The 20,055-nt window shown below is 38.0% G+C and overlaps 1 protein-coding gene across 1 annotated transcript; it reads left to right on the top strand.

The window, feature by feature from the left end:
* Nucleotides 1–1,634: 1,634 nt before the first annotated feature.
* Nucleotides 1,635–4,787, top strand: LOC113307909 (calcium and calcium/calmodulin-dependent serine/threonine-protein kinase-like). The gene is made up of 8 exons (XM_026556375.1): nucleotides 1,635–1,745; nucleotides 1,896–2,886; nucleotides 3,014–3,068; nucleotides 3,213–3,323; nucleotides 3,489–3,721; nucleotides 3,820–4,027; nucleotides 4,421–4,480; nucleotides 4,560–4,787. The coding sequence occupies exons 2-8, from the start codon at nucleotides 2,162–2,164 to the stop codon at nucleotides 4,734–4,736; spliced, it is 1,569 nt and encodes a 522-aa protein (XP_026412160.1). The 5' UTR covers nucleotides 1,635–1,745; nucleotides 1,896–2,161; the 3' UTR covers nucleotides 4,737–4,787.
* Nucleotides 4,788–20,055: the final 15,268 nt, after the last annotated feature.

Raw genomic sequence — 20,055 nt, 5'->3', positions numbered from 1 at the left:
GCTGCGCTACTGAAGATAACATCATTAAGAAGACAGGTAGGGAGATGCCTTCTATGTGCCGCTTGTGCAGGGAGGATTGCGAAGATGTCAGCCATATCACTTGGCATTGCAAAATTGCTAAGAAGATTTGGGATTGGGCGGCTGATATTTTTAAACTAAAACCGAATGAAGATCTTGTGGCCTCTTACAAGGTTGCAAAAGGGTGTAGTAGGATGATAAAGGATCTGTGGCTTGTTGCAAATCTTGCAATAGTTACGGAATATGGAAGTTGCGCAATAAGGCTTATTATGAGAACATGCGAGTTCGATGGCTTGAATTTAAGGGATGGATTCATCAGGTAATTCGTGATAACTCAATTAGAATGAAAGGCCACATGTACAACACCTTAGATGATTTGCGCATTTTGAATTTCTTTAGAGTGAAGCACAGATCTTGCAAACACTCTATTCCAATTGAAGTTACTTGGACGCCGCCTAATTCAGGTGAGCTTATGATCTGTTGTGATGGTGCATCACTTGGCAACCCGGCCAAGCTGGTTCTGGTGTAGTTTTTCGTGATTCTAACTCGGCAGTTCTGGGAGTTTTGTGCGTTGGACTGGGCTGGCATACCAATTACTATGCTGAAGTATGTGCGGTTATCCATGGCGCAGTTGTTGCTCAAAGGTGGAATGTCAAAAATCTATGCGTCAGATCGGATTCGATGAGTTGCATATTAGCTCTTCAGAAAGGGGAGTTGCCGTGGCAGCTAATGCAGAAGTGGAGAATGGCGAAGAGTTTTTACAACAATATTAGCTATGTTCATAGCTACAGAGAGGCTAATTTTTCAGCTGATGCCTCGGCCAAACAAGCATGTTTGTTGGCTGAGGAAAGTTGTGAGTTTTATGAGGGTAGGCCAGATTTCATTCAGTCTGTTGAATGGCCTGGAGAGGTTTATTTTCGTTTCAAATAGGTCTTATTGGCGTGCAGCCTAACAACTTAGCGCTAATATAGCCTAGTCCCTATACAGTTTCGCTTTTTATTTTATTTTATGTTGACCGAGTAAAAAAAAAGAGTGTCCCGTCCTACTCAAACTGTACATGATCCGCCTGCTGGTTGAAAACAGGTCAGAAGCATAACAAAAGGTCAGTCTTCACTGAAACATTCTTCTATTGGTGCACATATAGATGGCCAAAGGAATGATTCATTTTCCTGAGGATTATATAACCCAACAATGAATGTTTATGTTTGATTCTTTAACCACAATGAGTAATTGACTTTCTTAAAAGAGTGATGATGCCTCAAATCGTCACTTCCTTTCAAATATGCCAAGAGAAACAAAAGATTCTTCCAGTAAAGGATGAGAGCTTCACAAGAGAGCCTAAGATGGACTTACACTAAAAATTCAACATTAGTTGAGTTTCTCTAGTCTCCATTTCTTCATCTCTTACCTGACTAATTTTATTCTCTTCTTCTTCCGTTTAATATTTTTAATCTACACCTGTTATCTTAAGCCATAATTTAATCAGGAGAACTGTTCATACAGGAGTTGTTGGCAAGTTATGATCACAATTAAGTTTTAAAAAAAGAAAGATACTTGTCTAATTTCTTTGACCTGTTCTTGAGTTTTGTTTAGTTAAACTGGTTGTTTATATCCTTAACCATTTCTCCTTCTCCTTCTGCGTTGCAGACTTTGTTGTTTTTTCATTTATTTTTCCAGCATAGTCGCTCCATATCTCATGGGTCTTTCTGAATTGTCTGGTTTCTAAGGTGCAGTGTTTCAAACTTGTTTTGTCAGATAACATTTTGTATTGTCTCTTGAACTTTTCTCCCGTTTCTTCTTTAACGGTTTTGGTATTGTTTACTGTGTTTTATACAACTTTCTTCTTTTCTATTGACCTCATATATCGTCTTATGCAGTAAATTAATCCGTTGGGGGACTTGCAAGGATCCTTCCCTCATTTTATTTTTTTTGGCTTCTTGTTATGGTTTTGTCATCCAAATGGCACCTCCTAAGACTTGAATAGCGATACTAGTTCTGCTCAGTTGCAGCTCAACTTACTTGCAAAGAACTTCAGAGTTTTGAAATCGATTTCGATATACTAGCTTCCTTCACTCCCTTTACTAGTGTGGTAATTTGAAGGAATTTTATCTCTTTTTTGTTGGTGGGAAAATTGTGCATACTAATGACAGACAAAGAATCAAGAAAACTATCCGATCAATATGAAGTTGCTGATGTTCTTGGTAAAGGTGGATTCTCAGTTGTGAGAAGGGGGGTAAGCAAATGTCCATCAACTGGAGAGAGATCTCATGTAGCCATAAAAACACTAAAGAGGTTTGGGTCAACTCCTCTAGGGCTGCCTAGAAATCGAGCTGGTGAGAAGGGTTTAGCTTCATTAGGATTTCCAATGTGGAAGCAAGTGTCAATTTCAGATGCGCTGTTAACAAATGAGATTCTTGTCATGAGGAAGATAGTTGAAGATGTTTCTCCTCACCCAAATGTGATTCATCTTCACGATGTTTATGAGGATTCAAATGGTGTTCACCTTGTATTGGAACTATGTTCAGGGGGAGAACTTTTTGATAGAATTATGGCTCAGGATAAGTACAATGAGGTTGATGCTGCAGCTGTGGTTCGCCAAATAGCAGAGGGATTGGTAGCCCTGCATAAGGCTAATATCGTGCACCGCGATTTAAAACCTGAAAACTGTCTTTTTCAGAGCAAAAGTGAGGATTCACCTTTGAAGATCATGGATTTTGGGTTGAGTTCTGTGGAGGAGTTTACTGACCCTATTGTTGGATTGTTTGGTTCAATTGACTATGTCTCACCAGAGGCATTATCTCAAGGCAAAATATCAGCAGCAAGTGATATGTGGTCTTTGGGAGTCATCTTGTATATCCTTCTCTCAGGGTAATCACCTAGACCGCTCTACGATTATATGTCATGGCTTTCTTACAGTTCTTTCTTGTTCCTATTTCTTTGTTTCTTTCTCTTTCACATTGATTCCTGGCTTTATGTAGCTTCTCAAACTTGTCAGGTACCCTCCTTTTCATGCAACTTCGAATAGGCACAAGCAACAACTCATTTTGGCTGTGAGTATATCCAGTCTACAATTTGCTAAAGACATGTTTTAGTTGCTCGAATCTCAATCATAAGTTCTATTCAAGTTTACACAAAAACAGAAGGATAAACTTGACCATTTTTTCATAGTTAACAGTCATTTGGTTTGTCAACAGGGTGATTTCAGCTTTGACGATCACAGCTGGAAGACCATTTCTTCGTCAGCGAAGCAACTAATTTCCAGTCTCCTAACTGTCGACCCGCATAGGAGACCTACTGCTCAACAGGTACAAGATTTGTCCGGATGGGTTACGAGTACAATCAAGTACCTTCTGAAAATCTCAGCATTCCTTAGTGTTTTTTTTTTTTGGGGTTCAGATTTCAATTTACGTTTAACGACAGCGACCAGTTGCTGATCTGTTGTTGGTTTTATGTATCCGAACTACAAACAGATTCTGCAACATCCTTGGGTCACAGGGGATTCAGCAAAACAGGATCTCATGGATGCTGAGGTTGTTTCTCGTCTCCACAGTTTTAATGCTCGCCGTAAATTCCGTGCTGCTGCTATAGCTAGTGTCGTGAGTAGCACATTTTTCTTGAGAACAAAGAAGTTAAAGAATCTGTTAGGGTCTCATGACCTTACGCCCGAGGAAATTGGGAAGCTGATGACGCATTTCAAGAAAATGTAGGTTTATTTCTTTGATCAGCTTTTTCTGACATTTAAAGACCGATTTTGGGGATTTATAAGCTCTAATTCGGGATTGAAATCTTACGCAACTACAGATGCACGAAGGGTGACAATGCAACTACATCCGAGTTCGAGGAAGTTCTGATAGCGATGGGTATGAGCTCATTGGTCCCTCTTGCTCCTCGCATCTTTGATTTATTCGACCACAACCGGGATGGGACTGTGGATATGAGAGAAATAGTCTGTGGGTTCCAGAGCCTTAGAAGTTCACAAGGAGATGAGGCTCTTCATCTCTGTTTCCAGGTTTCACACTTCTGTCTACTCATACTATCTTAGGCATACTCACTCCGTTTCTAAAAAATAGTCAAGTTTTGTTTTCACAAAAATTAAGAAAACCAATCATTGTAGCCATTTTTTCATGTTTTTTCCTAAACTATTCTTTAGTCCCCACTCATTTGTTATTAGAGAAAGAGGAGAGAGAACTGGTCCCCTTTTTGTATTAGGAGAAAAAAAAGAGAGAGAGAAGTGGTCCATTTATGGGTATAGTAGTAAAATCATAACATTTGACTTTCCACATATGAAAACAAGACTATTTTTTTGACATACCCAAATTTAGAAATGGAGGGATTATTTCTTATCTGATCATCTCAATGTACATCTAAATTGTTAGTGATAATTTGTATCTATTTGTTTCAGATGTACGATACAGACAAGTCGGGATGTATCTCCAAGGAAGAAGTAGCTTCAATGCTTAGGGTCAAAATCTATCTCCTTGATCACTTAAACTTTGTTTTCTACTGATCTGGAACAAAATAATGACTTTCTTTTTGTACAGGCTTTGCCACAGGACTGTCTACCTGCTGACATTACAGAACCTGGAAAGCTTGATGAGATTTTCGACCGAATGGATGCTAACAGTGATGGAAAGGTAACATTTGATGAGTTTAAAGCCGCCATGCAGAGAGATAGTTCTCTACAAGATGTGGTCCTTTCTTCTCTTCGTCCGCTCTAATTCTTCCCTAGTCCTATCTTTCTCTGGTCATATTTGAATCTCAGTGTTTGTTGGAGAAAATGAGTTTTAATTAAAAAGATTTTATGGTCTTGGTATGGTTTGATCTAATGACCTAAGGGTCTAAGGATACTCACTCATTTTTGGGTGAATGAAGTGGAACCTTTAGTCCCACATTGTGGAAAACTAAAGAGGAGCTCCACTATATAATCATACACTTATGTATGAATTGTAAAACGTGGGTGGAGCGGGTGGGCAAAAATACATATTTTTACCCATGCGATATACGCGTATACCATGCACCAAGTCCCTTTCCTATTCGGATTTACTTTTTGGAGAATTTTTTCTTTAGGAATTTAATTCCAAAATTATTTTTTAAGAGTTTTATTTGTGGGAAATTCCTTTTACGAGTTTTACTTGTTTTTGAAGAAAACAAAAAAACCTAACTTGATTTGCAAGTATCTCATCCTATAAATATGACTCGAAATTCTGTTTTTAAAAAACACACAAGCAGCGACTATCTTTAGGTCTACTTTTCTTCTTCTTCTTATATTTTGTGCGGCGTTTTGCTTCCATCCCTGTTGCTGAGTTCAAGAGTGGGTAACTTGCGTTGTGCTAACTCAAGTTATATCGGGCAGTCTTATCCTGGACACATCTTCGCACGTTGGGGTTTAGCATTACTTCAGAGTATACCCGCGAACTAATGTGTTAAGGACAGCTTGTTGAACCTGTGATTCTGCCCTCATCAATTTGTTCGTGGTAGAGTTGTACTTGTTTTGACCCATGCGATATACGCGTATACCATGCACCAAGTCCCTTTCCTATTCGGATTTACTTTTTGGAGAATTTTTTCTTTAGGAATTTAATTCCAAAATTATTTTTTAAGAGTTTTATTTGTGGGAAATTCCTTTTACGAGTTTTACTTGTTTTTAAAGAAAACAAAAAAAAACCTAACTTGATTTGCAAGTATCTCATCCTATAAATATGACTCGAAATTCTGTTTTTAAAAAACACACAAGCAGCGACTATCTCTAGGTCTACTTTTCTTCTTCTTCTTATATTTTGTGCGGCGTTTTGCTTCCATCCCTGTTGCTGAGTTCAAGAGTGGGTAACTTGCGTTGTGCTAACTCAAGTTATATCGGGCAGTCTTATCCTGGACACATCTTCGCACGTTGGGGTTTAGCATTACTTCAGAGTATACCCGCGAACTAATGTGTTAAGGACAGCTTGTTGAACCTGTGATTCTGCCCTCATCAATTTGTTCGTGGTAGAGTTGTACTTGTTTTGACCCACGCGATATACGCGTATACCATGCACCAAGTCCCTTTCCTATTCGGATTTACTTTTTGGAGAATTTTTTCTTTAGGAATTTAATTCCAAAATTATTTTTTAAGAGTTTTATTTGTGGGAAATTCCTTTTACGAGTTTTACTTGTTTTTGAAGAAAACAAAAAAACCTAACTTGATTTGCAAGTATCTCATCCTATAAATATGACTCGAAATTCTGTTTTTAAAAAACACACCAGCAGCGACTATCTCTAGGTCTACTTTTCTTCTTCTTCTTATATTTTGTGCGGCGTTTTGCTTCCATCCCTGTTGCTGAGTTCAAGAGTGGGTAACTTGCGTTGTGCTAACTCAAGTTATATCGGGCAGTCTTATCCTGGACACATCTTCGCACGTTGGGGTTTAGCATTACTTCAGAGTATACCCGCGAACTAATGTGTTAAGGACAGCTTGTTGAACTTGTGATTCTGCCCTCATCAATTTGTTCGTGGTAGAGTTGTTTGATACTGTTCTTTATATTTATTGTTTGATACATCTGACGTTTCTTCAATTGTTGCAAGATTCCAACATATGATGGGAAAGATGTAGTCTTGCAAAATTTAAAGCAGATTTGCTTGCGTAAAGTTTCTAATGAAGTTGGGAAACCATGGATTTGGTGGGAGTATGTAACTGATTTTGCAATTTGCTATCCAATGAAAGAACAAAATACACCAAGGAATGTGCAGATCAAGTTATCCAGTCATTGGGACGAAACCGTAGGTTTTAATTATATCAATTTTCAAATTAACCCTCGGTTTTGTTTATAACATTTTTTTACGCGGAGAACAGAACCCCATTGTGGAAAACTAAAGAGGTGCTCCACTATATAATCATACACTTATGTATGAATTGTAAAACGTGGGTGGAGCGGGTGGGAAAAAATACATATTTTGACCCATGCGATATACGCCTATACCATGCACCAAGTCCCTTTCCTACACGGATTTATTTTTGGGAGAATTTTTTCTTTAGGAATTTAATTCCAAAATTATTTTTTAAGAGTTTTATTTGTGGGAAATTCCTTTTACGAGTTTTACTTGTTTTTGAAGAAAACAAAAAACCTAACTTGATTTGCAAGTATCTCATCCTATAAATATGACTCGAAATTCTGTTTTAAAAACACACAAGCAGCGACTATCTCTAGGTCTACTTTTCTTCTTCTTCTTCTTATATTTTGTGCGGCGTTTTGCTTCCATCCCTGTTGCTGAGTTCAAGAGTGGGTAACTTGCGTTGTGCTAACTCAAGTTATATCGGGCAGTCTTATCCTGGACACATCTTCGCACGTTGGGGTTTAGCATTACTTCAGAGTATACCCGCGAACTAATGTGTTAAGGAAAGCTTGTTGAACCTGTGATTCTGCCCTCATCAATTTGTTCGTGGTAGAGTTGTTTGATACTGTTATTTATATTTATTGTTTGATACATCTGACGTTTCTTCAATTGTTGCAAGATTCCAACATATGATGGGAAAGATGTAGTCGTGCAAAATTTACAGCAGATTTGCTTGCGTAAAGTTTCTAATGAAGTTGGGAAACCATGGATTTGGTGGGAGTATGTAACTGATTTTGCAATTTGCTGTCCAATGAAAGAACAAAATACACCAAGGAATTTGCAGATCAAGTTATCCAGTCATTGGGACGAAACCGTAGGTTTTAATTATATCAATTTTCAAATTAACCCTCGGTTTTGTTTATAACATTTTTTTACGCGGAGAGCAGAACCCCATTGTGGAAAACTAAAGAGGAGCTCCACTATATAATCATACACTTATGTATGAATTGTAAAACGTGGGTGGAGCGGGTGGGAAAAAATACATATTTTGACCCATGCGATATACGCCTATACCATGCACCAAGTCCCTTTCCTACACGGATTTATTTTTGGGAGAATTTTTTCTTTAGGAATTTAATTCCAAAATTATTTTTTAAGAGTTTTATTTGTGGGAAATTCCTTTTACGAGTTTTACTTGTTTTTGAAGAAAACAAAAAACCTAACTTGATTTGCAAGTATCTCATCCTATAAATATGACTCGAAATTCTGTTTTAAAAACACACAAGCAGCGACTATCTCTAGGTCTACTTTTCTTCTTCTTCTTATATTTTGTGCGGCGTTTTGCTTCCATCCCTGTTGCTGAGTTCATGAGTGGGCAAAAATACATATGACCCATGCGATATACGCGTATACCATGCACCAAGTCCCTTTCCTACACGGATTTATTTTTGGGAGAATTTTTTCTTTAGGAATTTAATTCCAAAATTATTTTTTAAGAGTTTTATTTGTGGGAAATTCCTTTTACGATTTTTACTTGTTTTTGAAGAAAACAAAAAACCTAACTTGATTTGCAAGTATCTCATCCTATAAATATGACTCGAAATTCTGTTTTAAAAACACACAAGCAGCGACTATCTCTAGGTCTACTTTTCTTCTTTTTCTTATATTTTGTGCGGCGTTTTGCTTCCATCCCTGTTGCTGAGTTCAAGAGTGGGTAACTTGCGTTGTGCTAACTCAAGTTATATCGGGCAGTCTTATCCTGGACACATCTTCGCACGTTGGGGTTTAGCATTACTTCAGAGTATACCCGCGAACTAATGTGTTAAGGACAGCTTGTTGAACCTGTGATTCTGCCCTCATCAATTTGTTCGTGGTAGAGTTGTTTGATACTGTTCTTTATATTTATTGTTTGATACATCTGACGTTTCTTCAATTGTTGCAAGATTCCAACAATCTTAACACATTAGTATTCATTGTAACAATGGGAAAGAACGATGTTGAAAGACCACAGAAGTTTAACGGAAAGGATTTCAAGAGATGGCAATCCAAGATGTTATTTTATCTAAGCCATCATGAACTGGATTTTGTACTTGTTCCACATGCTGAATTGATGAATGCTAAAGGTTTAACTGAGGAGGCGATCGAGTATAACAAGAGGTGTAATTTTCTGGCGAAAAATCATATCATGAATGGTTTGGAAGATGCGATGTATGATTTTTACAATGCTAAAGAAAATTTCAGTGCTTATGATTTGTGGACTGCGTTAGAAGAAAAGTATCAAGCGGAGACTGCAGGGAGCAAGAAATTTCTGGTGGCGAAGTTTATGGACTTCAAGATGACGAATGATAAACCTGTTGTTGATCAATTTCTCGAATTTCAACAGATCATTAATGAGATTCTTGCTGAAGGTATGGTCATTGATGAGACGTTTCAAGTATCTGCGGTAATTGAGAAGTTACCATCTCCTTGGTCTGAATACAAGAAAAAGCTAAGACATGAAACTGCTATAGCTTCTGTCCATAACCTACAGATACATCAAATGGATGTAAAGACAGCGTTTTTGAATGGTGAATTAGATGAAGAAATTTATATGGAACAACCCGAAGGATTTGTAGTTAAAGGTTGTGAGAAGAAGGTTTGTAAACTGAAGAAATCTTTGTATGGATTGAAACAAGCACCTAAACAGTGGCATGAGAAATTTGATCATGTGATGATTTTTTCTAGTGGTTTTAGAATTAATGAATCTGATAAGTGTGTTTATACTAAACTTGTCAAGGATGCCTGTGTGATTGTATGCCTGTATGTTGATGATATGCTTATACTAGGTACAAACATGGATGTTATTAATACCACTAAGAAAATGTTGAATGAGAACTTTGACATGAAAGACTTAGGCCCCGCTGATGTCATATTAGGGATGAAGATTAGAAAAACTTCTAATGGCTATAGTCTGAGTCAGTCTCATTATGTTGAATCCATACTTAAGAAATATAATCAGTTTGACTGTAAACCTGTTTGCACTCCATATGATTCTTCTTGCAAACTCATGAAGAATAAGGGTGTAGGTGTTAACCAACTTGAATACTCGAGAGTCATAGGAAGTCTGATGTATTTGATGAATTGTACGAGACCAGACATTGGTTATGCTGTGAGTAGGTTAAGCAGGTATACTTGTAATCCAGGGCAGAAACATTGGGATGCACTTAATAGAGTGCTAAAGTACTTGAAGTACACAATGACCTTTTGTTTGAATTACGAAGGGTATCCGGCCGTCCTTGAGGGATTTTGCGATGCGAACTGGATAGCAGACTCAGAGGAGTCTAAGTCTACGAGTGGATATGTATTCACTCTAGCAGGTGCGTCTGTATCTTGGAAGAGTTCCAAACAGACATGTATAGCTCGCTCAACTATGGAGTCGGAGTTTATTGCGTTAGATAAAGCAGGAGAGGAGGCCGAATGGCTAAGAAACTTTTTAGAAGACATTCCTCTCTGGCATAGGCCTGTGCCAGCTATATCTGTACATTGTGACAGCAAATCTGCAATAGGTAGAGCTAAAAATAGCTTCTACAATGGAAAGTCTATACATATGCGTAGAAGACATGATTCTTTGAAATTACTAATCTCAACAGGCGTTATTTCCATAGATTGGACAAGGTCCAAGGAGAATATCGCGGACCCTTTGACGAAAGGCTTGTCCAAGGAGATAGTTAGTAAAGCATCGAAGGGGATGGGGCTTAGGCTCAAATAATTAAACTTGCCATGAAGGATACTCAACCTTGCTGACTGGAGATTCCAAGATCAAGGTTTCGAATGAGACAACTAATTTGTGGTAGTTAAAGGTAAACACTATCAGATAATTTTATTATCTGTCCCTTCCCTATGGTGTTGATGTGATAGTATGACTGCATGTGGAGGATGATTTTTAATTAAGTCTTAATGAGTTCTATAGTTTCAATTTAAGATTGAAGTGGGGGTGTAGCAGTAAACACTCTTGATGGAACTCACTTATCTGAATGAGGAAGTGGGTCGCTTCCTATGAGAATGGATCCAATTCTTTAGAGCATTCTGAGAAACAGGATATGTCCAGGGCCAAAATGGACAAAACGGCACGAACTTAGCAACACTTGGAGGATATCATGCGTGGATATTATTTGAACTACACCAAACGCTAGCAGTTCAAGACATCGCGTTCACTGTTTAGCTAGTAGTTCCGGTAACTTCTCACTAAGCAAGGTTCAAGACCTCATGGACACCTTTGCCTAAATGGTATTTTCCTTACTCTGATTTTTTCGTTTTCCGACATTTCATTCATGTGGGGGATTGTTGGAGAAAATGAGTTTTAATTAAAAAGATTTTATGGTCTTGGTATGGTTTGATCTAATGACCTAAGGGTCTAAGGATACTCACTCATTTTTGGGTGAATGAAGTGGAACCTTTAGTCCCACATTGTGGAAAACTAAAGAGGAGCTCCACTATATAATCATACACTTATGTATGAATTGTAAAACGTGGGTGGAGCGGGTGGGCAAAAATACATATTTTGACCCATGCGATATACGCGTATACCATGCACCAAGTCCCTTTCCTATTCGGATTTACTTTTTGGAGAATTTTTTCTTTAGGAATTTAATTCCAAAATTATTTTTTAAGAGTTTTATTTGTGGGAAATTCCTTTTACGAGTTTTACTTGTTTTTGAAGAAAACAAAAAAAAAAAAAAACCTAACTTGATTTGCAAGTATCTCATCCTATAAATATGACTCGAAATTCTGTTTTTAAAAAACACACAAGGCAGCGACTATCTCTAGGTCTACTTTTCTTCTTCTTCTTATATTTTGTGCGGCGTTTTGCTTCCATCCCTGTTGCTGAGTTCAAGAGTGGGTAACTTGCGTTGTGCTAACTCAAGTTATATCGGGCAGTCTTATCCTGGACACATCTTCGCACGTTGGGGTTTAGCATTACTTCAGAGTATACCCGCGAACTAATGTGTTAAGGACAGCTTGTTGAACCTGTGATTCTGCCCTCATCAATTTGTTCGTGGTAGAGTTGTTTGATACTGTTCTTTATATTATTGTTTGATACATCTGACGTTTCTTCAATTGTTGCAAGATTACAACAATCTTAACACATTAATATTCCTTGTAACAATGGGAAAGAACGATGTTGAAAGACCACAGAAGTTTAACGGAAAGGATTTCAAGAGATGGCAATCCAAGATGCTATTTTATCTAAGCCATTATGAACTGGATTATGTACTTGTTCCACATGCTGAATTGATGAATGCTAAAGGTTTAACTGAGGAGGCGATCGAGTATAACAAGAGGTGTAATTTTCTGGCGAAAAATCATATCATGAATGGTTTGGAAGATGCGATGTATGATTTTTACAATGCTAAAGAAAATTTCAGTGCTTATGATTTGTGGACTGCGTTAGAAGCAAAGTATCAAGCGGAGACTGCAGGGAGCAAGAAATTTCTGGTGGCGAAGTTTATGGACTTCAAGATGACGAATGATAAACCTGTTGTTGATCAATTTCTCGAATTTCAACAGATCATTAATGAGATTCTTGCTGAAGGTATGGTCATTGATGAGACGTTTCAAGTATCTGCGGTAATTGAGAAGTTACCATCTTCTTGGTCTGAATACAAGAAAAAGCTAAGACATGAAACTGGCGAGATCAACATGGTTGAATTAGGAAAGAAAATTCAAGTGGAAGAGATGCTGTGCACCAAGGATAAGAACGTGTCTTCTGCAAGGGACATGAGTAACAAAGCTCATATGACTGAACACAGATCTTCCAAAGCTGGAGAAGGTGAGAGTAACAATCGTAACTCTAAGCGTGGTCCTCCCAAGAAAGGTATGTTTCGAAAACCAGAGTCTAGCATTACTAAAATTAAGGGTGCTTGTTATGCGTGTGGAGTTACTGGACATATGGCAGTTCACTGTAGACATCGTAAGGACAAAAAGGATAGTGCTAACTTGGTTGAAAAGAACAAGGACGAGTTTTCTGCAGTAGTGTCTGAAGTTAATTTGGTGACCAATGTGATGGACTGGTGGGTAGACTCTGGAGCTACCAAGCATGTTTGTGGGAACAGAGACCTGTTCACCTCCTACCAGAGGGTAGGGGAAGGCGAGAAACTCTATATGGGTAACTCATCTGCATCAGAGGTTGCAGGAAAAGGAAAGGTCGGTCTGAAGCTCACATCTGGCAAGACTCTCACATTGAATGAAGTTCTTCATGTTCCAGACATCTGCAAAAATCTTGTTTCTTGTTCTGTTTTAGATGATAAGGGTTTTAAAGTTTCAATTGAGTCTGGAAAACTTATAGTAACTAAGGGCAATGATTATGTGGGTAAGGGTTATAAGACTGGAGGTCTTTACAAACTTAATGTAACCTGTCCTGAAGTGAAATTGAATGATTCTTCTGCTTACATGTGTGTGTCATCGAATGTTTGGCATGGTAGACTTGGTCATGTAAATTACAAATCAATGCATAAACTGGCTAGCGTAGGCTGCATACCAAAATTCACTTTGGATAAAAGTTATAAGTGTGAGATTTGCGTAGAATCTAAGCATGCTAAGAAATCATTCAGGAAGAATGTCCAGAGAAACACTAAACCCTTAGAATTGATTCATTCAGACGTAGTTGACATGAAGTCAGTTCAAACTAGAGGTGGTAAGAAATGGTTTGTCACTTTTATAGATGATTGTACGAGGTACTGTCAGGTTTATTTGCTTAGAGGGAAGGACAATGCCTTAGAAGCCTTTAAGATATATAAACGTGAAGTTGAAAACCAATTGAATGCTACCATTAAAACTTTTAGGTCTGACCGTGGTGGTGAGTATCTAATTCCTATTGGAGATTTCTGTGAAGAACATGGGATAATACATGAAACTACAGCCCCTTATTCACCTCAATCCAATGGTGTAGCTGAACGAAAGAACCGTACACTTAAGGATATGATGAATGCCATGTTGATTAGTTCAGGATTACCTTCGAATTTGTGGGGGGAGGCTATCCTCTCAGCCAATTACATCCTGAACAGAGTACCCTTTAAAGGATCAGATAAAAGTCCATATGAGTTATGGAAAAGTAAACAACCATCTTATGATTACTTCAAAGTGTGGGGGTGCTTGGCAAAGGTGGCCATCCCTCCTCCTAAGACAATTAAGATAGGACCCAAAACCGTTGATTGTGTTTTTATAGGGTATCCTGAGCATTCTAGTGCTCATAGGTTTATGATTGTGAGTTCTGAAATTTCTGACATAGGGTTGAATACTATCATGGAGTCTAGGGATGCTGAGTTCTTTGAGAATGTTTTTCCTATGAAACGTGATTCTCGAAAGAGATGTTTAGATGATCCCCTAGAATTTACATCATCCAGTCAGTCATTACCTTTAGAGGAAGATGAACCAGAAATAGAACCTAGAAGAGGTAAAAGGGTTAAAACTATGAAAACCTATCCTGGTTGCATTACATACCTAGCCGAGTCTGATCCTCAGACTTACAAAGAAGCCATGACTTGTCCTGAAGCTCCATGGTGGAAAGAAGCTTCAATTAGTGAAATGGATTCCATTCGAGAAAACGGTACTTTTGAACTTGTAGATTTACCTCCAGGGTCTAAGGCCATAGGTTGTAAATGGATTTTCAAGAGAAAACGTAATATAAATGGAACTATTGAAAAATACAAGGCTAGGTTGGTAGCGAAAGGCTATAAACAGATAGAAGGTATAGACTTCTTTGATACATATTCACCAGTAAGTAGAATTAGCTCCATTAGGATGTTAATTGCTATAGCTTCTGTCCATAACCTACAGATACATCAAATGGATGTAAAGACAGCGTTTTTGAATGGTGAATTAGATGAAGAAATTTATATGGAACAACCCGAAGGATTTGTAGTTAAAGGTTGTGAGAAGAAGGTTTGTAAACTGAAGAAATCTTTGTATGGATTGAAACAAGCACCTAAACAGTGGCATGAGAAATTTGATCATGTGATGATTTCTAGTGGTTATAGAATTAATGAATCTGATAAGTGTGTTTATACTAAACTTGTCAAGGATGCCTGTGTGATTGTATGCTTGTATGTTGATGATATGCTTATACTAGGTACAAACATGGATGTTATTAATACCACTAAGAAAATGTTGAATGAGAACTTTGACATGAAAGACTTAGGCCCCGCTGATGTCATATTAGGGATGAAGATTAGAAAAACTTCTAATGGCTATAGTCTGAGTCAGTCTCATTATGTTGAATCCATACTTAAGAAATATAATCAGTTTGACTGTAAACCTGTTTGCACTCCATATGATTCTTCTTGCAAACTCATGAAGAATAAGGGTGTAGGTGTTAACCAACTTGAATACTCAAGAGTCATAGGAAGTCTGATGTATTTGATGAATTGTACGAGACCAGACATTGCTTATGCTGTTAGTAGGTTAAGCAGGTATACTTGTAATCCAGGGCAGAAACATTGGGATGCACTTAATAGAGTGCTAAAGTACTTGAAGTACACAATGACCTTTTGTTTGAATTACGAAGGGTATCCGGCCGTCCTTGAGGGATTTTGCGATGCGAACTGGATAGCAGACTCAGAGGAGTCTAAGTCTACGAGTGGATATGTATTCACTCTAGCAGGTGCGTCTGTATCTTGGAAGAGTTCCAAACAGACATGTATAGCTCGCTCAACTATGGAGTCGGAGTTTATTGCGTTAGATAAAGCAGGAGAGGAGGCCGAATGGCTAAGAAACTTTTTAGAAGACATTCCTCTCTGGCATAGGCCTGTGCCAGCTATATCTATACATTGTGACAGCAAATCTGCAATAGGTAGAGCTAAAAATAGCTTCTACAATGGAAAGTCTATACATATGCGTAGAAGACATGATTCTTTGAAATTACTAATCTCAACAGGCGTTATTTCCATAGATTGGACAAGGTCCAAGGAGAATATCGCGGACCCTTTGACGAAAGGCTTGTCCAAGGAGATAGTTAGTAAAGCATCGAAGGGGATGGGGCTTAGGCTCAAATAATTAAACTTGCCATGAAGGATACTCAACCTTGCTGAATGGAGATTCCAAGATCAAGGTTTCGAATGAGACAACTAATTTGTGGTAGTTAAAGGTAAACACTATCAGATAATTTTATTATCTGTCCCTTCCCTATGGTGTTGATGTGATAGTATGACTGCATGTGGAGGATGATTTTTAATTAAGTCTTAATGAGTTCTATAGTTTCAATTTAAGATTGAAGTGGGGGTGTAGCAGTAAACACTCTTGATGGAACTCACCTATCTGAATGAGGAAGTGGGTCGCTTCCTATGAGAATGGATCCAATTCTTTAGAGCATTCTGAGAAACAGGATATGTCCAGGGCCAAAATGGACAAAACGGCACGAACTTAGCAACACTTGGAGGATATCATGCGTGGATATTATTTGAACTACACCAAACGCTAGCAGTTCAAGACATCGCGTTCACTGTTTAGCTAGTAGTTCCGGTAACTTCTCACTAAGCAAGGTTCAAGACCTCATGGACACCTTTGCCTAAATGGTATTTTCCTTACTCTGATTTTTTCGTTTTCCGACATTTCATTCATGTGGGGGATTGTTGGAGAAAATGATTTTTAATTAAAAAGATTTTATGGTCTTGGTATGGTTTGATCTAATGACCTAAGGGTCTAAGGATACTCACTCATTTTTGGGTGAATGAAGTGGAACCTTTAGTCCCACATTGTGGAAAACTAAAGAGGAGCTCCACTATATAATCATACACTTATGTATGAATTGTAAAATGTGGGTGGAGCGGGTAGGCAAAAATACATATTTTGACCCATGCGATATACGCGTATACCATGCACCAAGTCCCTTTCCTACACGGATTTATTTTTGGGAGAATTTTTTCTTTAGGAATTTAATTCCAAAATTATTTTTTAAGAGTTTTATTTGTGGGAAATTCCTTTTACGAGTTTTACTTGTTTTGAAGAAAACAAAAAACCTAACTTGATTTGCAAGTATCTCATCCTATAAATATGACTCGAAATTCTGTTTTAAAAACACACAAGCAGCGACTATCTCTAGGTCTACTTTTCTTCTTCTTCTTATATTTTGTGCGGCGTTTTGCTTCCATCCCTGTTGCTGAGTTCAAGAGTGGGTAACTTGCGTTGTGCTAACTCAAGTTATATCGGGCAGTCTTATCCTGGACACATCTTCGCACGTTGGGGTTTAGCATTACTTTAGAGTATACCCGCGAACTAATGTGTTAAGGACAGCTTGTTGAACCTGTGATTCTGCCCTCATACATTTGTTCGTGGTAGAGTTGTTTGATACTGTTCTTTATATTTATTGTTTGATACATCTGACGTTTCTTCAATTGTTGCAAGATTCCAACATATGATGGGAAAGATGTAGTCGTGCAAAATTTACAGCAGATTTGCTTGCGTAAAGTTTCTAATGAAGTTGGGAAACCATGGATTTGGTGGGAGTATGTAACTGATTTTGCAATTTGCTGTCCAATGAAAGAACAAAGTACACCAAGGAATGTGCAGATCAAGTTATCCAATCATTGGGACGAAACCGTAGGTTTAAATTATATCAATTTTCAAATTAACCCTCGGTTTTGTTTATAACATTTTTTTACGCGGAGAGCAGAACCCCATTGTGGAAAACTAAAGAGGAGCTCCACTATATAATCATACACTTATGTATGAATTGTAAAACGTGGGTGGAGCGGGTGGGCAAAAATACATATTTTGACCCATGCGATATACGCCTATACCATGCACCAAGTCCCTTTCCTACACGGATTTATTTTTGGGAGAATTTTTTCTTTAGGAATTTAATTCCAAAATTATTTTTTAAGAGTTTTACTTGTGAGAAATTCCTTTTACGAGTTTTACTTGTTTTTGAAGAAAACAAAAAACCTAACTTGATTTGCAAGTATCTCATCCTATAAATATGACTCGAAATTCTGTTTTAAAAACACACAAGCAGCGACTATCTCTAGGTCTACTTTTCTTCTTCTTCTTATATTTTGTGCGGCGTTTTGCTTCCATCCCTGTTGCTGAGTTCAAGAGTGGGTAACTTGCGTTGTGCTAACTCAAGTTATATCGGGCAGTCTTATCCTGGACACATCTTCGCACGTTGGGGTTTAGCATTACTTCAGAGTATACCCGCGAACTAATGTGTTAAGGACAGCTTGTTGAACCTGTGATTCTGCCCTCATCAATTTGTTCGTGGTAGAGTTGTTTGATACTGTTCTTTATATTTTTATTTTTTGATACATCTGACGTTTCTTCAATTGTTGCAAGATTACAACAATCTTAACACATTAATATTCCTTGTAACAATGGGAAAGAACGATGTTGAAAGACCACAGAAGTTTAACGGAAAGGATTTCAAGAGATGGCAATCCAAGATGCTATTTTATCTAAGCCATCATGAACTGGATTATGTACTTGTTCCACATGCTGAATTGATGAATGTTGAAGGTTTAACTGAGGAGGCGATCGAGTATAACAAGAGGTGTAATTTTCTGGCGAAAAATCATATCATGAATGGTTTGGAAGATGCGATGTATGATTTTTACAATGCTAAAGAAAATTTCAGTGCTTATGATTTGTGGACTGCGTTAGAAGCAAAGTATCAAGCGGAGACTGCAGGGAGCAAGAAATTTCTGGTGGCGAAGTTTATGGACTTCAAGATGACAAATGATAAACCTGTTGTTGATCAATTTCTCGAATTTCAACAGATCATTAATGAGATTCTTGCTGAAGTTATGGTCATTGATGAGACGTTTCAAGTATCTGCGGTAATTGAGAAGTTACCATCTTCTTGGTCTGAATACAAGAAAAAACTAAGACATGAAACTGGCGAGATCAACATGGTTGAATTAGGAAAGAAAATTCAAGTGGAAGAGATGTTGTGCACCAAGGATAAGAACGTGTCTTCTGCAAGGGACATGAGTAACAAAGCTCATATGACTGAACACAGATCTTCCAAAGCTGGAAAAGGTGAGAGTAACAATCGTAACTCTAAGCGTGGTCCTCCCAAGAAAGGTATGTTTCGAAAACCAGAGTCTAGCATTACTAAAATTAAGGGTGCTTGTTATGCGTGTGGAGTTACTGGACATATGGCAGTTCACTGTAGACATCGTAAGGACAAAAAGGATAGTGCTAACTTGGTTGAAAAGAACAAGGACGAGTTTTCTGCAGTAGTGTCTGAAGTTAATTTGGTGACCAATGTGATGGACTGGTGGGTAGACTCTGGATCTACCAAGCATGTTTGTGGGAACAGAGACCTGTTCACCTCCTACCAGAGGGTAGGGGAAGGCGAGAAACTCTATATGGGTAACTCATCTGCATCAGAGGTTGCAGGAAAAGGAAAGGTCGGTCTGAAGCTCACATCTGGCAAGACTCTCACATTGAATGAAGTTCTTCATGTTCCAGACATCTGCAAAAATCTTGTTTCTTGTTCTGTTTTAGATGATAAGGGTTTTAAAGTTTCAATTGAGTCTGGAAAACTTATAGTAACTAAGGGCAATGATTATGTGGGTAAGGGTTATAAGACTGGGGTCTTTACAAACTTAATGTAACCTGTCCTGAAGTGAAATTTAATGATTCTTCTGCTTACATGTGTGTGTCATCGAATGTTTGGCATGGTAGACTTGGTCATGTAAATTACAAATCAATGCATAAACTGGCTAGCGTAGGCTGCATACCCAAATTCACTTTAGATAAAAGTCATAAGTGTGAGATTTGCGTAGAATCTAAGCATGCTAAGAAATCATTCAGGAAGAATGTCCAGAGAAACACTAAACCCTTAGAATTGATTCATTCAGACGTAGTTGACATGAAGTCAGTTCAAACTAGAGGTGGTAAGAAATGGTTTGTCACTTTTATAGATGATTGTACGAGGTACTGTCAGGTTTATTTGCTTAGAGGGAAGGACAATGCCTTAGAAGCCTTTAAGATATATAAACGTGAAGTTGAAAACCAATTGAATGCTACCATTAAAACTTTTAGGTCTGACCGTGGTGGTGAGTATCTAATTCCTATTGGAGATTTCTGTGAAGAACATGTGATAATACATGAAACTACAGCCCCTTATTCACCTCAATCCAATGGTGTAGCTGAACGAAAGAACCGTACCCTTAAGGATATGATGAATGCCATGTTGATTAGTTCAGGATTACCTTCGAATTTGTGGGGGGAGGCTATCCTCTCAGCCAATTACAT

Source organism: Papaver somniferum, chromosome 9 (assembly GCF_003573695.1).
Source record: "Papaver somniferum cultivar HN1 chromosome 9, ASM357369v1, whole genome shotgun sequence".
Lineage (NCBI taxonomy): Eukaryota > Viridiplantae > Streptophyta > Magnoliopsida > Ranunculales > Papaveraceae > Papaver > Papaver somniferum.
This window is presented reverse-complemented; position numbering and strand designations above follow the sequence as displayed.

Excerpts from the sequence above, each read along its gene's own strand:
- LOC113307909 (XM_026556375.1), top strand. The coding sequence starts at position 2,162 with ATGACAGACAAAGAATCAAGAAAACTATCCGATCAATATGAAGTTGCT. Across the intron at positions 3,069-3,212 it reads AGCAACAACTCATTTTGGCT|GGTGATTTCAGCTTTGACGA; the intron begins GTGAGTATATCC and ends GTTTGTCAACAG. Across the intron at positions 4,481-4,559 it reads AAGTAGCTTCAATGCTTAGG|GCTTTGCCACAGGACTGTCT; the intron begins GTCAAAATCTAT and ends CTTTTTGTACAG.